General features: G+C 52.1%; 1 protein-coding gene across 7 annotated transcripts in view; it reads left to right on the forward strand.

Annotated features, from left to right (window-relative positions):
* Positions 1-16,121, forward strand: part of Ttc7b (tetratricopeptide repeat domain 7B) — a 232,165-nt gene that overhangs the window by 189,663 nt on the left and 26,381 nt on the right. For 4 of the 7 annotated variants that reach the window (XM_026394208.2, XM_026394211.2, XM_026394212.2 and 1 more), the window contains 2 exons: positions 2,991-3,131; positions 12,420-12,622. In XM_026394208.2, coding sequence (XP_026249993.1) covers positions 2,991-3,131; positions 12,420-12,622 — 344 coding nt within the window. Of the gene's footprint in view, positions 1-2,990; positions 3,132-12,419; positions 12,623-16,121 lie in introns of those variants that run through there. The other 3 variants (XM_026394209.2, XM_026394216.2, XM_026394217.2) reach the window with 2 other exon arrangements.

Here is a 16,121-nt window from a genome sequence, read left to right on the forward strand (position 1 = left end):
GCTGCCCGTCCACTCACCCCAAGGGTGGGCCTGGCACTATTGTTCTCTGCAGAGTCCTAAACAGAGGAGATACCCTTCCTTCTACAGCAAGACAGTGACAGTGACAGCCACAGGGAAGCAGCAAGGACGCAAGGAAGCCTCACTGCAGGGAGGAGCAAAAGATCGCAGCCACCTCCCCAGAGGAGGTAGCCTCGGAGCTGGGCTTAGAGGCTGGACTTAGAGTCAGGCCAGTTCAGTCCTGGTTTTGCCACCGCTTGGCTATGTGACTTTGGATAGTTACATAACCTCATCAAGTCTCAATTCTGTCACCTAAACAATGCAAAAAACATTATTATTCCCTGCCTCCCAGCGTTGTCGAAAGTGCTAGTCACACATCCTGAAGTGGTCTGTCCCCCATGGTTGATGACCACCAACACTGCCGAGGTCAACTCCTCATCTTCCAGACTCCATTCACAGTGGACTCGATTGCAAGGCTAAGAATTAATTAATTTAGTCACATGTAGATCTCACAAAGAGAAGGAACTTTGGCAATAGTTTTTGATTAGTTCATTTGTGGACCAAATAAATAGTTCATCCAAAAAACAAAATTAACCCCTCCAAAAGCCACAAGTCCTGGTGGCAAAGGAGTCATAGAACCTGGTAGGAATTTTATGAATTCTTCTACTGCCCATTGTGCATTATTATCTTTAAATGAATCAATAACTGAATATTATAAACCTCAGTTTCAGTTTTCTAATATGGTAACTAAATATCAACAGATAAAACCCACATAAATCCCTTTAGTGTCTTTAATAATTTTCTGAGTCCAAAGGGATTCTCAGGCTGAGTCCGAGACCCTGTGTTCTGGAAACAAGTTCTTAGGAGTTTTGCCCAGGTGACCATGGGCTACAGGGAAGTCACAGCACTCCAGCTGCCAGCCTGGGTCCAGTCTCTTCCTGACCATGTGTTAGTCACAGCTGCTCCTGTCCCTGCAGGCAAGCAGTTCTGGGCTTGACTGCATGTTAGAAGTATGGGAGGTGGTCACCAAATAGATGCCTGGCCATGCCCCGAGAGTTAGTGACTCCTCTGTGTAGGCTGTCCTTGCAGCGCCATGATTTCTAACCCTCAATGACTGTGATGTGAAGTCAGTGTTGAGAATCCCTGTTCCAGACAAACTAGCATGATAATGGCAGAATAGAGCAGCAGCAGCAGCAGCTACATCCGGGATAATCATCTGTTTAACCCATCATTGCTACTGAAAGTCTCAGGGAAGCTATATCAAGTCATTCTTATCAAAGTTAAAATATTGTTTTGTATCAAACAAAATAAGACTAAAAATATCCATGGCAGTTTAATCATTTTGCTCTTTAGGTTGCCAAAAGATAGTTAGACATATTTGTCCAAGTTCATAGCCAGACTTTGTTCGTTAGCCCATTCATGAATGCCATCAGTTAGACTCTCTCGTCTTGGCCTCAGTTGCCTTTCCTGAATGGCCACTTTCCCTCTGGCACACTTCTGAGGCCTTTCCTCCAGGTGATTATCCTCTCAGGCATCCTTGGGGCCTGTCTGCAGATTATCTGCCTGGGGAAGGTGGAATGCCTTCCCTTTAGTAGATTTGATTTACATCCACCAAACCCATCAAAGGATTTGAGTGTAGTTAGAAGAATTCACACTACTGTCATGTTGCAGTCAAACCACATGGATGGCCAATTATTACTGCAGATCCTCTTAAAGTCAATAAATGATGTGCATTCCAAATCCCAACTGAAAATATGTTTATGCCTATGACTTTGTATTATCCAGAGTAGAATAAACTTGCTTTGTTTGCATAGTCAGCATTTTAAAATTTTGAGACCATGTCTCTTTATGTTGCCTACGCTCGTCTCAAACTTGTGGGTTAAAATGATCCTCCTACCTCAGCCCCCACCCCACCCCCCACAAGCTGCTGGGGCTATAGGCACATGCTACCCCCAGCTTCGTCATCAGCATTTATATTTACATATCTTCACTGTTTGGAACTTCATGATGAGCTGATAGTTACGAATAACAGTGTTGAAATGTGTATCTCTGTAAATTATAAATAAAGAATGTCACAGGTGAATATAAACATTAACAGTTTTAAATTTGAAATAAGTGCTCTCAGTTCCAAAATCATACCTCCAGGAGTGTTGGACAGGTGGGGAGCGAGCCCTGTTTATGGAGGTCTGTCTCCTAATGTCAGGTCCTCTGCAAGGCACCCTGCATTTTGCCTCACTCTCCACACTGTGCCTTTGCCTGGCACTGTGCTCGGTGGTGTCTTTCTTAGCCTTTCAGGACAGCAGGTTTTACAGAAGAGTTAGGCAGGTATTGTGACCCCAGGTGTCTTAGCCATCCTCCACAAGTCAGGGATTAGCCTTAAGACTAGATGCTGGCTTACCCTGGGACAAAGGGTCCTTTTTCTGCAGTATGTAGGCCATGCCATGGGATACAACTCCCAGTCCAGGGGTGTTGCCCACCTCAAAGGCCCAGCTCCATTAATGACATGGGAAATTGTTGGACTGTCCTGAGAATGGCCATCAGTCTACTCTAGTTGCTGCCTTGGAGGCAAGCACGGTGCTCCCTGCCCTCTCCTGTAGAGTTACCAAGTTTAGGCCCTTACAGGGTGCTTTGTAATGTCCCTTTGTAGCCCTTCATTCACGCCATTTGTTAACACTGTATCACTGCTGTGTGTCTAGCTGTTTCCCTTCCTGCTCCCAACACTCACTGTGCCGTGCTAAGCTCCTGGAGGGAGCCCTTGGCCTAGCATGCGCTCTGCGTGTTGACTGCAGGATCAGCCAAAGCAAAAGGAGGAGACTGAGGTTCCAAGCCTTAACGGTCCTGATTTCTTTATGGGCAGAAACTCAGAAACATCCTGGAAAGGCTGTGTGAATGTTGTGCACTGTGTCTGTGTCTGGGAGGGGGTCGTCTGCCTGGTGTGTGGCGGTTGATCTGCCTTTTCGCTCCTGATACAGTATTCTCGAAACCTCTCATAGGCTCTGTCCACGCCACATCAGTAGCAGCCTCGAGAGTGGAGCAGGCACTGTCAGAAGTGGCCTCATCTCTGCAGAGCAGTGCCCCCAAGCAGGGCCCACTACATCCCTGGATGACGTTGGCACAGATCTGGCTCCACGCAGGTACAGCTCTGCTCCTTTCTTCCTTGAGGGCTCCTCCACCCGCCCACTACCCACAAGCCACTCCTGGGCCAGAGGCTGCAGGGTCCTGCCAGCGCTCAGCTGTGGTACTAGGACCCCTCATGAGGAGAAATCAGAGCCTCTGCGGTCGAGCACCAAACTGCTCCTTCTGTTCCAGGGCATGAGTTACTCTCTCCCTGTCCCACCATGCTCACAGCTGACCCTGAGCCTCGCCTAGAGCGGCAGCCACCAGGAGAGGTTTTCTGAATGGGACTCAAGATTCCTGGGGGGTCCGCCGTGTGGGGTGCAGGGTTTGTGCTGAAGATGGACCAAAGCTATACCCTGCACTGTCTTTGTGGGTGACTTGGAATCCCAGGTGTGCTCCTTATTGGCTGAGTAGACTTGAGTTCTGCGTAGTAGAACAGTAGCTTGACCTCTGCCTCATCTACAGGGTGGGGTTAGAGTAGTACATGATGAGCAACGTACATGACACGTCCCAGCAGCCAAGAAATCTCCAGGAGAGAAACAAGGGCTGTTAGTTTCACAGATGTCTTTATCAAGGCCAGGGCAGGGGCAGTGTTCCTATTCCCCTCTGATGGCACCATGGATGACCCACAGAGAGGGAGGCAGTAGCAGTAGCCACTGGTCTGGAAGCTGGCCGGGAAGCCAGTTTGGTCACCTGCCCTAGCTCCATGTGGCAGCCAGCTGGCTCAGGGTTTTTCTGTGCACCCAGAAATCTCAGAAGTAAGTCCAACACACGGGCACTTTGGCAATGAGAATACCACCACACAGGGCTCCCCAGGAAATGATGGCCATTGATTTACTAGCATATTTTTACTTGTACATAAAAGTTTTATCACTTGATCTGCATGACCCTGATGAGGACTTCTGAGTCTTCACCTACAGGGTGGCACCAAAGGTAGCCAAGAGGGCGGGTGTTGCCCTCCAGTTGTGCATCTGTTTACTGCTTTTTTGTCAGGGCTGATTGCACCGTGTTCAGCCTTGTGTGTCACCTTGGTGGAGCTGTGTGTGCCGGCGTGGCTGGATTTACCTGGCCTTGGCAGTCTCGGAGCCCAGCAGTCAGCACTCTGTGATGGCATCTTTAATTGAGCCATAACAAATGCTGTAAATTAGCAAATTATATTCCTCTGAGCAGAATGCAAGAGAGGTTGATTCATGAGTGTCTGATTGTTCTTGTCCCAGCATTGGGCTTTTTGCCCAGAGAGATGGCAGCAGGCTGCCTCTGAGGGCCAGGCACAGCAGGGATGCACACTTCCTTCCAGGTCTGACAGAAGAGCCAGGCCCAGATGAGGATTCTGGTGCCATCCTGTCCAGTCCTCTCTACAAGCAGAGACCATGGAGAAGAGAACAAGGAACTTGGTCTAGTGCCCAGGTCAGGGGAACCTGGGTGAGCCTCAAGGCTGTCTTTTAAATAGGGCTTGAAATGGAGGTTTTGGAGGGCCGAAGTCTAGAGCCCAGAGGCTGCTTCTCTTGCTTGTTTCCATGACAGAGAGCTTTGCATGGTATTTGCTGCCCCTCACTCGGTCACCCAGGACTTTCCTCTCTGTGTGGCCTGCCATGATGCTGGGAGGAGGTACTACAGCTGCTTATGACAACACTGAAGAACTTGGTGACTAAGACTATAGTTTGGAACTATCCTTAAATTTTTATATCATTCCATAATCTCCGTTTATCATTGTTGTGGCCTATAGGACAGAATAAAGGTCTCATTACTAGTTAATGAGCATGTTTTTAATGTTCTACAGGCTGGCATTGAACTACAGAAAGTACTTGCCGTGCTTTCCTTATAGATCCGTGCATATTGTACACATGGAGTGAACGCTGAGTACAGAATGAATGAATGGAACCAATTAGGGTCTTAGGATCTGCACTGTATTGACTCTTCAAAGAGAAGAATTATATAATATGTCCACATAGTCTTCAAAGAGGCAAATTCAGGGAAAAACAGTTTCCGCTGAACTCAGGATGTACCACATACAGTTTGAGCTCCACTGCTCTGAAAGGCAAAATAAAGATGTCCTCAATTGTTGACAGTTAATCAAAACCAGGTAACATCTGCTTCCCGTGTCCATCATCAGCTCCAGTGATACTTCCAGATTTCATAAATTTTGCATGCTTTCCAGAAATTAAATCAAGTCCCAACACCTGGGGCCTTGGTGCTCCTTGGTAGGTGTGGGCCTCTTCTCTCTTGGTTGTTTTTTTGGTGAACTGAGGGTAGAGGGGAGCTGACGATGGGAGCTCTTGCTGGAGCTGGGGATTTGGGCAGGCTGGGGATAGAACCTAGGCTGTGCATGCTAGACAAATGCTCTACTACTGAGCTGCTTCCCCAACCCTTTTTATTTATTTTTTTTATTTTGAGACAGAGACTGGCTAAGTTGCCCAGGATGGCCTAGAACTTACAACCCCACCTGCCTCAGCCTCCCATGTAGCTGGAATTAGAGGTGTGCACCTCCATACTGGGCTTGTGGCCCTAGATTTGATCTTGCCGGAAGGTGACTCTGAGATGATGCACACTGTATCAGAGGGTTTCTGGGACACTTACATGTGCATCTGATGGCAAGTGATCACAAGCAGGACACCAGAGCCTCTCACCACTCTGTGAGGGAACAGGCCAAAGACCCAGCCTATAATACAAACCCAGGAAACAGGGGATGCTTGTCCATGAACCGTCCCTCCCTTCCTGTGTGGTGGGCACCCCTTCCCTCAACACTTTCTCTTCTGTCCTGGCCTTCAACTCTGCAGGGCTGTGCAGGTTTGTTCCTTGGCTTGTTCTGGACCTGTTTCCATGGTTTATCTATCTGAATTGTTCTTAAATAGCACACTCACGTGGAACATGATCAAAAAGTAGGAAGGATGTAAAGTGAAAGGCTTCCCTTATCCCTCAGCTCCAGTTACCTGTCACAGGTGGGTGGTAGTTCTGTGCACCTTCCAAAGACCTGGCCCACCCTGTACAGTGTCCACGCTGCCCTCTTAACAGGGTGTCCGGGAGACCATTACATCGGTATGGACAAGACTAGCTGTATTTTTTACAGCTGCATAGTGTAAATCATCGCTGTGGAAATCCTCTAACCAGTGCTCTGATGAAGGTTTGGACCATTTCTAGTACTTTGCCATTACAGACAATGTTTCAACCAATATCCTTACATATATTGTTCTGTATTTCTAAGATAAACTCCAAAAAATTGCACTGCTGGGTCAAAGGCCACACCTTAATCTTGACAAAGTTTGTCACGTTGCCTCCCGAGGAGTCGTATCAACACCCATTCCAGTCAACAGCGTGTGCTTTGCTTTCTCCCGTCTGTGCCAACACCATAGAATCTCAGAATCCTAGGTCTTTGCCAGCCTAGTACATGAAAAATGGCGTTTCCATTGGCTGCTCAGTCTTCCTAGACACTGGGCTTTTCTTTTTTACTCATAAGTATTTATTGTATTTTACGTCTGTGGTAGGTGCTCATATTTTTGTATCTTTTTTTTGTCTTTTTTTTTTTTTTTTTTCCCTGACCACATTTATCGATCTTTTCCTATAGCATCTGGTCTTCCCATGATATTTAGAAAGCAACTACCCATTCTGGTCTCTGAAAGTTCCATTCATATATATAATCTCTTATACAGAAGGTCAGAGAGAGGGTCTTCCCTGTACTCTGCAGCAGGGGGACCCAGGTAGACAGATGGGAGCATCCATGCCGTGTCCCTGGGGCAGAAGTCAGGAGAGCTGGAGCAGACGTGGGGTGTGACTCTCGTACAGAGTTCCTCAGAACCATGCTCCTTCCTTCTGCGGCTGCAAGCCTCACTGGTGGGCATCAGAAGCTCATGCAGTCATGGTAATTCCAAGTTGGACCAGATACTTTCCATGCCACACAGCTTCCCGGTCCCCATCTTTCAAGTCCCATGTTGGGTTGGCAGCTAAAAATGACTTGGCGGTAGGTGGTTAATTTTTACTTGTTACTTACTAATAATTATAGCTTTCACTTTGGCACCTCTCACAGCCGAAACCAGTGGCTATTCTTAGATGTGCAATTTCAGATTTTCTGATTTCTGCTGGAAATCTAAAGCTCTGATACTCACAAGTTCCTTGGCTCTGGTGTGACCTGTGGCCTTCATCCTGCCCACTCTCAGGTGCCAGGAGATTGCCTGGTCAATGTCAAGTGGTGGTACATCCTCCATGATGAGACCAGGATGGCTCCCAGACCCACCATATATGCACATATGGGTACAGGGAGCACCTATAAGGGAGAACCTGAAGTCCCCGGGGCCAGGCCTGGCAGGCCTGGTGCTGGTCTAGATGGGTCAGCTCTGCCCCACCCACCCCTCCTTCCTTGGGGCTTGGCTAATGGTCTACAGTTTGTGGTGCATTACCAAGCACAGTGCCTGTTCAGGTGTTATTCCGAGGCCTTTCGGTGGCTTAGATTGTTTGGTCCTCATCACAGCCTGGCATGGGATGGTACACTGTGCACTCCACTCACCCCACATGAAGAAGCTGAGACCCAGCCATCAAGTCACCCGTCTGAGGTTGCATGGTTCACATGTTGGGAAGCCTGCATTCCAAGGCCACCAGTGTGGCCCAGAACCCTCACCGTAGCCCTCACTAGGCCCTTGTTTGTTCAACTCAGTACTCTGAGCATGTGCTATGTGCCGTGCTCTGCAATTCAGTGGTCATGAAGACAGGCGCAGTCCCTGCCTTCCTGGAGTTCACAGATGGGGACAAATCAGCTGCCGAAGCACCCAAGCCCCAAGGTACCAAGTGCCAGGAAGCAGCAGTCCAGGCGGCTCTGACCTCCTGGAGAAAAGGCCTCGCCCCAGCCAGACAGAGGAGGCTGTACACTTTCCAACAGCACTGACCAGGGGAGGCCCAGGTAGCCCTTGGGAAGGCCTGGAGGCAGCACAGGCTCTGAGAAATGAAGGGCCCTGGGATGGAAGGGGCCCAAGGGAGGCAGCAAGGCAGGGGTCTGATGGGCTGTGCCCCCAGGAGCCATGTCAAGACCTTTGAACCCAATTCTAAAAGCACTGACAAGCTCGTGGAGGACTTGAAGCAGGAGGAGAGTGGGGAGCACTGGTCCCAGGTGGTTGCCGTGGGTGGGAGCTGGGTCTTCCTGCAATGCACGTTCAGGGTGAGCCCATGGGGCCGGCTGGTGGATAAGATGAGGGGTGACGGAGAAGGAGGAATCCCCAGCCCTGGGTTTCAGTGAGTGGTGGTGGACAGTGCCGTCTCCCGCAGTGGGCAGCCGGGGGAAGACCTGATGTCCCAGGGTGGCAGGGAGTCGGGGGATTCTGGAGTCCTGTCTGAACTTGGAAGTGTCCAGTGCCCAAGGCCATGCAAGTGACAGTGCCACGGAGGCGGCTGTGTGTTTGCCTCACATTTCAGATTCAGGCTGGAAACACGCATTTGGGAGTTTGGATTTAAAGCCAACAGATGCGACCAAAGGCCTCAGAAGAGAATGGAGGTGGAGAAGGGAGAGGACCCGGCTGCAGGAGCACGAGGAGGGCAGCCAGCCCCAGGCAAGGGGTGAGGAATGGACACTCACGGCACCCTCTTCTGGGGAGACCTTGGGCCTCATCTGATCTGTGGATGCCCAGGCCAGGCTTTCCGAGCAGCATGCACTCACAGTGAATGCTGTGGCCTTGTAGTATTCTGAGACCAGCTGTGTGTCCCAGCAGAGAAACCGTGTGCTGTGGTGACACCAGGAATGTCGGAAAGCCTCAGTGAACCTTCCTTCTTCTTCCCTAGTCCTTGACTGACGCTGGAAATCCCTCCACCAGAGCTTCCTTCCTAATGTCAGAGACTTTGTGCCCTCACATTGTGTTTCCTCCTGCAGAGGCAGGGGCTGTCTTAAAGAAGCCCTGGGAACATGGACCAGCTGGGCCTGGATCCCTAGGTGTCCTGACTCAGCATAACAGCTGCAGGGTTCCTTAGTAACCACCTGCAGACTCCAGGAGGGGTGAGGCTTGCCCTGGCGCTGTCCCCACCGCTGTCCCCGCCATCTCCCACTCTGGGCTTCCGGCTCCCAGCACCTTGTTAGATGCTGACCACTGTTCTAGGGAACAGGCCTAGGAAACCAACTGCCTTGCCGAGGGTGGCACACGTCTCCCAGCAGCAAGCACCAGATACTCCAGGGACTCGAGACACTGTGCGTGGCAGGGAACCCCAGTGGTGCCTCAGAAGCAAGATGTGGGGACAAACCAAGGGGGAAGCCAAGTCACCTGCTCTTCGGGGTCCTTTTGTGTGGTGGCCTAAGAGCTCTTTGGAGAAAAGAGGTGCCGTTGGTGAAGAGAGTTCCTAAACCACTGCAGGACCTGTGCCCGCTTGAGCTCACATGGGATTCGGAGCAACCCAGGCTGGGCGTTCTTTGCTTCATCCGCCTCTAGCCTTGTTGACTTTGTAGGTCCCCCCAGACCCTTCTTTGGCACTGGAAAGAAGTCAGATGTGGCCCTATTCTCTGTCCTCTTTCCTCATGGGAAGCAATAGCATCAGGCCTGAGGCCTATGAAAAAATGGGATAAATAAGATATTGGTGTCATATGGGGTTCTCAGAGGACCCTCGGGGAACAGGACTTACATGTGTTCTGTCACATGGGTGTTGAAGGCTCCTCCCACCTGATTCTTATGCAAACCCTGGAAGCCCTCAGTCCCTGCTCCCAGGCTGGCCAGCAATCTGCACCTCACCAACCTGCCAGGCCCGGGATCCTCGAAGTGTGTGAACATAGCCACAGGGAAGCAGGTCGGGAGCCCAGTGTACAGTGAGAAGAACACTCCACGCCGCTCTCCAGGCCTTCGGGTAACCCAAAACCACACTGTCACAGCCACCTGGCCTGGCGAACACTTGGAGAGAGTCTGCTCCCGAAAGACATCAGACAGCCTGGTGGCGTCATCAAGGGCATTCATCTCCCAGAATGCACAGGGCTCCGCCTGAATCCCCCTGTCGCCTTCGAGTGTGGTGTGGCACCTGTTGAGTCTCCCAGAAAGACGAGGCAGGCACAGCCAGGGCACTGCCACCTCAGTGCTCAGGACTTTGTACCTAAACTGCCTCAGTCTCTGGGACTGTCCTCTACACGACCCTGGGCTAATCCGTCACCTCTCTGTGCTGCTGTTAAGAGGGGTTGGCAGATGAAGGGCACAGTGCCAGGGTGATGCCCATTCTGTCTAGGCCTTCCCTTGGCCTGGGGAGACTGTCGGTGGCGTGAGTAGGGTCACCAGTGCAGTGGGAGTTCTTGAGGAGAGGGACTGGCCGGGTGACAAAGGTGAAACCGGGGGATTTAGAAGGACAGGGCTGTAGCAGAGCCTGCCCTGGGGGTCTGCAGTCCACTGTATACACCAGACTCTCTGAAAATGCTGGCGAGGACACATGGGGGCAGAGAGCTACAGGGGCAGGAGGGGCAGAACAGATGGCTTCCAGGGATGGTGGCCACTGAGCTGGGCTTTAAAGGAGCCTGGGGTTGACCTCACAGAGGCAGAGGCCACAGAGCAGACAAAAGCACAGAGGCAGACAGACCTGCTCTCGTATGGAACAGCACTTGCCGTGCCAGAGCCTGGTGGCGCATGGAAGAGGCCAGAAGTTCACAGGGTCAGAAGGCGTGGGCCGGTCACTGCCAGGCACAGGAGTCTGGAGGTTATTTTGGGCCAGAGGAGACTGTTGAAGGCCAAGAGCCCAGGCCCACACCTGACTGCCCAGGGTCTGGGACTGCCTTTGCCTCTGACCTGCCCTGGGACCTTGGGCAAGCACACAGTCTCTCTATGCCTGTTTCCTCATCCGTGCAATGGGGACAAATGGCAGTGCCTTCTGGGTCACCGTGCAGATGCAGTGAGGAATGGGCAGGCCCCTGAGCCTGCAAGTTTCAGGAGCACGAGCTGCTGTCAGTCACTATCACTCTCTCTCACCCTGCCAAGCTCTGGGCTCCACTATCTGGTCCCTGGGGTAACAGTCATTGTCAGCACAGACACATCCTGCCCTTGTGTAGCTCACAGCTTACCCTCTAGGGACACACAGGAAGTAGAATTGAGCAGGGAAAGGAAGTGGGGTGCCACGTGGCTGAGGCAGAGTAGGTGGCTGTCGGTGGCTGGAGACCTGGCAGGAGATGCCGAAGGGGAGCAGAAGCTCAAGGCCTCGGCAAGGGGGATTTGAGCAGGCTCTGCCTCTGGAGTTTGGTGGACAGTGTCTGTGGAGGACAGGCTGGCCGTGAGGCAGGAGAAGTGACCAGGAGGCCCTGTAGCAGTGGAAGAAGTTCCCGTGCAACTCTCTGAGGACTTGAGGAAAGGGGCAAAGCATTCCCGTTTTTTCTCACCCTGTTTTTTGAGCACCTGTGTGTTGTACACTCCACATTGACAGCCTGGAGGGGCAGGAGGGGACATCAGTCAGGGTGAGGCCTAGCGTCCTTCGCTGCCCTGCAGGCAGGAAAAGGGTCACATTGCTCAGTGCAGAGCAGAGTGGCCACGGAGGAGGACTCTGGCAGGAGACCTGACAGATGTGACCCTGGTGGCCCTGGAGAGACAAGAGGACTCCAGCGTTCCCAAAGCCTCAGGCCCGGCCTGGGGAAAGACGGTGGTGCTGTGCTCAGACAGGGCTTGGGAGAAGAGCCCAAGGGCAGATGCAGTGTTCCCACATGGACACCTGCGTGGCACACCTGTGTGGCAAGACAGAGATGGCACTGGCACGAGTGGTGTGCTCTTTGAGGAAGCCAGGGAGGCAGAGGTGAGAGGACCGAGGCCTGGGCTTGGCAGAAAGATTCTTCCTCACTTGTTCTGAAAGTGGCAGCCTGGTTTCTCAAAGGCTTCGGTGACCTTAACAGCAAAGAATCCCCAGGGTGCAGTCACTTTTCCCAGAAGGGGGCCAGGTCTGGAGGGCGGCCATTTTATTTTGTGCCTTTAAATATGTGAGCCTCCGCCTGTCACCTTGTCACACTCATGGCATCAGGAGAAGAGGCTGGCGGGCAGAGTCGTCACCCTATGAAAGGCTGTGTGCCCGTTCAGCCCTTTCTCTGTGGTGGTTAAAGTCAAGGGCAGGGCCAGGCCAGGTGCTGCAGTGGCCTAGATGGACCTTGAGGACAGGCATCCTCTGAGGTGGGCAGGGCCCTGCCAGGCTCACAGCACAAGTGACCGGAATCCCTGGCAGGAATGGGCATGAGGGATGTTGGCCTGTAGCCTGTCCTCAGGGGTAGGGGACCCGCTGGCTCTGCCCTGCCAGACTCCCATGGGGGAACACAGAGGTTCCAAGCAGAGTGACAGCTGCCCACAGGCTGTGAACTGGGACAGCATCTGCTTTCTGCTCTCCTCCCACAGCTGAAGTCTACATTGGTCTTGGGAAGCCTGCGGAAGCCACAGCCTGTACCCAGGAAGCTGCCAACCTCTTCCCAATGTCCCACAACGTCCTGTACATGCGGGGCCAGGTCGCTGAGCTCCGCGGGAACGTGGATGAAGCGCAGCGGTGGTATGAGGAAGCCTTGTCCATCAGCCCCACCCACGTGAAGAGCATGCAGCGGCTGGTGAGTGAGAGCTGCGTGAGGCCCCGCCGCTAGGTCGGATTGTCCTAGGAGCCGCCAGAGGCTCATGTCCACAAACACTGGTTCCGAAGGTCAGATGCAGTCAGCTTGTCAGACTGTCCTGTTGCACTAAGCCACAGGCCATTCCTGAGGTTGTTTATGCCAGTGGCACCTGGGAGTTGACAGTGTATAACTGTAGCTACCCTACCTGGATCCTGTTTAGGTGCCATGGGCCAGCTTAGGTCACTGGCCTTCTGGTCAGCAGTCCAAGCCACCCTGTGGCTCTGGGTGTGATAGAGACATTCCTATGGTCCTGGGCACTGATTGTCCTCTTGGTCTCTCTTGTAGCAGCCACTTTAAGGGAATGTCCATGCCTCAGGGGATTTCAGAACAAAGGTCTTCACTTGGGGACTGCCTTCCTTCAGAGGTCCAAGATTCCAGCTTGTCTCTGAGGGTACTGGCCAGCAGGTGCTTCCTGTCAAGGGCTGGAAGGGGCTGGCCATATTGCACTGAGAGGTGGGATGCTCAGTCAGGGAGTCATCCCAGTTTCCATACTGTGCACAGGTGTGCCAGCACCCCAAGATGCACAAGCCCCTCTTCTAGGGACCTGCTGCTCCCCTACCCCTTGCCATGGACAATCCTCGAGAGAGGTCCTGGAGTTGGCCTGTCGGTCGGTCAGGTGGGAAGCAGGCTGGTCACTCTGGAGGGCTCTGTCTGTTGCTGATGTGTATGTGGGACCACACCATTCGGAGCCCTCGGTCTGCTGTCACCTCCCTGTGGGAGTCTGAGCTGAAACGTGACATAACGGGTCTTTAGAGCTGGCGAGGAGCTGCACTGCCCTTCCCTGGGCTGCATGCCAGGCTCAGATTCTGAGATTTGGTCTTGTTCTTGGTGGTGGGACCTCCCTGACTTAATGAACCAAGGAAAGAAAAGCCTCGTAATGAGGTTGCGGTGCCCTCCAGTCACCAGCCTCCTGGAGCTGAGCACCGCCATCAGACAGTGGTGTGCCATGCACGAGATCGAGCGCTGGACCAGGGTGCAGGGCTCTGGTCCCAGATCATCACTCACTCACTCTGGAACCTCAGGGAAGGCCCAAGGCTCTGTGTCCTTCTTGCAAAAGGCAGGTGTTCACTGGACAGGCTGTGAAAGCAGGGCCAGCACTGAGGAGGCATTGTTTACTAATTAGAAAAATCTTCTCCAGATGATCAAAAAATCTTCATTCTCTTGCCATTTCTTACAAGTGTTGTAAATGTAGAAGGGGCTGAGCCGTGGCTACTGGTTTTCAGCAGAATCATGCTGACCTACTGAGAATTGGGCACGGCAGAAGAGTGCTCCGAAGAGTTGGAGCTGGACATGAGCTTGGGCTTGTCCCTGACCCACAGGAGCCTGGGTGTCTCTGCAAGTTGGGCTGGTACTTAACCTGGTAGGCTGTGTGAGAACCAAACAAAGTGATTCACATGATAAGAACCTAGTAGATGCTTATTAAATAGAAAGCCAAAGACAGTCATTTTCAGCTTTAAAAATAAATCAAATCTTACATGTATAATAGCTACTTAATTCTTTCCAACTTCCTTTATGAGTGTGCTGTCGCTTGGTGCAGCTTTATAAATAATTTTACATATTATCTAAACATTAGTCTGTTTGATTAAAAATATTGCATTGGCTTTCAATTTTTGTCTTGTGTTGTAAGAGGAGTTTGTTGGGAAGCTAGCTTCTCACATCCTCGAGCTTTTGCTGGAGCATTGCAGGAAAGGTATATCATCACCATGTACCCAGTCTTTTCATTAAAAGGAGGTAGCATGTTTCCACCTCGGGGCCTATGAATTATTCAGAGAAGTATTTCTCATTTTCTCCAAGGGGAACACATGAGACAAAAGATCAGATAGGAAAATCGCACCAGGAGAGTTTTCTGTTTCCCTGTTGGAGCTTTTCAAGACACCTGAGCCCCTGACAAACACAAGGTGCACAGCACAGGGGCCTGGCAAGCCAGGACCAGGGGGACAATGGGCCTGGCCTGCCACACCCATGTGGCAGCCACTGACCCATAGAATATCACCCATAGTGATAATAACAAATGAGTAAGTAGGTACATCCTGATATATTAGAAGAGTCACCAGATCAGAGGCAGGTTGAGCACATCAGGCCTACAGATTTTGAGGAGTTGAGATTCTTAAGTCATTAACTGCTCAGGGGGATTCCAAAGGATGGCTTGGCACACTCCTTGCCGACCTCAGGAATGATACACCTGGCCTGCATTCTCCCCGGCCTGCTCCCAGAGCCCACCCACTGCTGCAGGGACCCCTGCTACAGCCCAGGACAGATTCTGACACTATTGGACCTGCTGGTGCCCGTGGAGGGGCAATCCCTGGTGTCCCCAGACTCTTCAGCCCTGGGACACCCTACCCAGCTACACGGAAAAGACGTTTTCTGTGGCTGTGGATGGAGGAAGGGAGAGAAATGGCCCTGGCCATAGACCCCAGGGGCAAGGGTTAAGGCCCCAGACTGGCCTGGGCTGTAGTCCCAGCACTGTCACTTACTGGCTTTGGGGTCATGAGCAAGTTACTCCCCCTCCATTTCCTCAGCCTCACAAATGGGCCAAGTCAGTACAAGAACCACATTTACTTGTTAGGTCCCAGAGGTCCTGTCTTTGCCTTCACAGGAACCAGACTGGTTTGCAAACCCCTGAGTTCAGTGGAAGCAGGGACATCAGAGCCGCCCTTCAAGGCCTGAGTCTGGGGAAGAGAAGGGCCCCAGGCTGAGGTGGAGAGGGAGGTGGAATCAGACACGGTGTGGACCGTCACCTGATAGCAGGGAGAAGACCATATGAGCAGGCGAGGGGTAGCAGGGAGGCTGTGCAGGTCAGGCTAGGTCCAGAAAGCCCAGACTAGCAGGAGTTGGAAGACAGTGCCTCAGAAACCATCCTAGAAGCCACCAAGGTGGTCCCAAGGGAAGGAACAGATAGCAAAATAGATCACAGCCATGGAAAAAGCCCAGGATGGAAGGTGTGCCTGTCACAGCCCTGACACTCCAAGGCCACACTGGAGGAACAGTTAGAGGGAGCTGTCCAGGAGGCAGGAAGCCACCTGTCTGTCACAGGTGGAGACCAGGGGCTGATGGTGGCCCAGAGAAATGCAGAGAACAGACAGGAGCTTGGGCTGGCCGTGAGAACAGTTACCGACAGACTTCTGCGGGTATGAGTGGCAGCACGTGCCAGGTCGCCAGCTCGTCAGGGAGCTTTGGTTCATGCACAGGCGAATGTGTTGACGTTGTTAAGAAGCAGCGCTGACTGGGGGCAGGTAGACCTCCTGGAAGAAAGCTGGAGGTCAGGCTTGACAAGAGAGATGGCGATTAAACCCTAGGGGAAGCTGGCAATTTTCTGATGGCTTTAGCCCTCATAGCTTCATTTAAATTCACACAGTGAGAGGGAGAGGAGAGCAAGGTGTGCGGCAGCCTTGGTAATGAGTAGCACTGACAAGAGGGAAGGGAGCCGAGGGTGGGCAGG

Source organism: Urocitellus parryii, chromosome 6, assembly GCF_045843805.1.
Source record: "Urocitellus parryii isolate mUroPar1 chromosome 6, mUroPar1.hap1, whole genome shotgun sequence".
NCBI classification, from domain to species: Eukaryota; Metazoa; Chordata; class Mammalia; order Rodentia; family Sciuridae; genus Urocitellus; species Urocitellus parryii.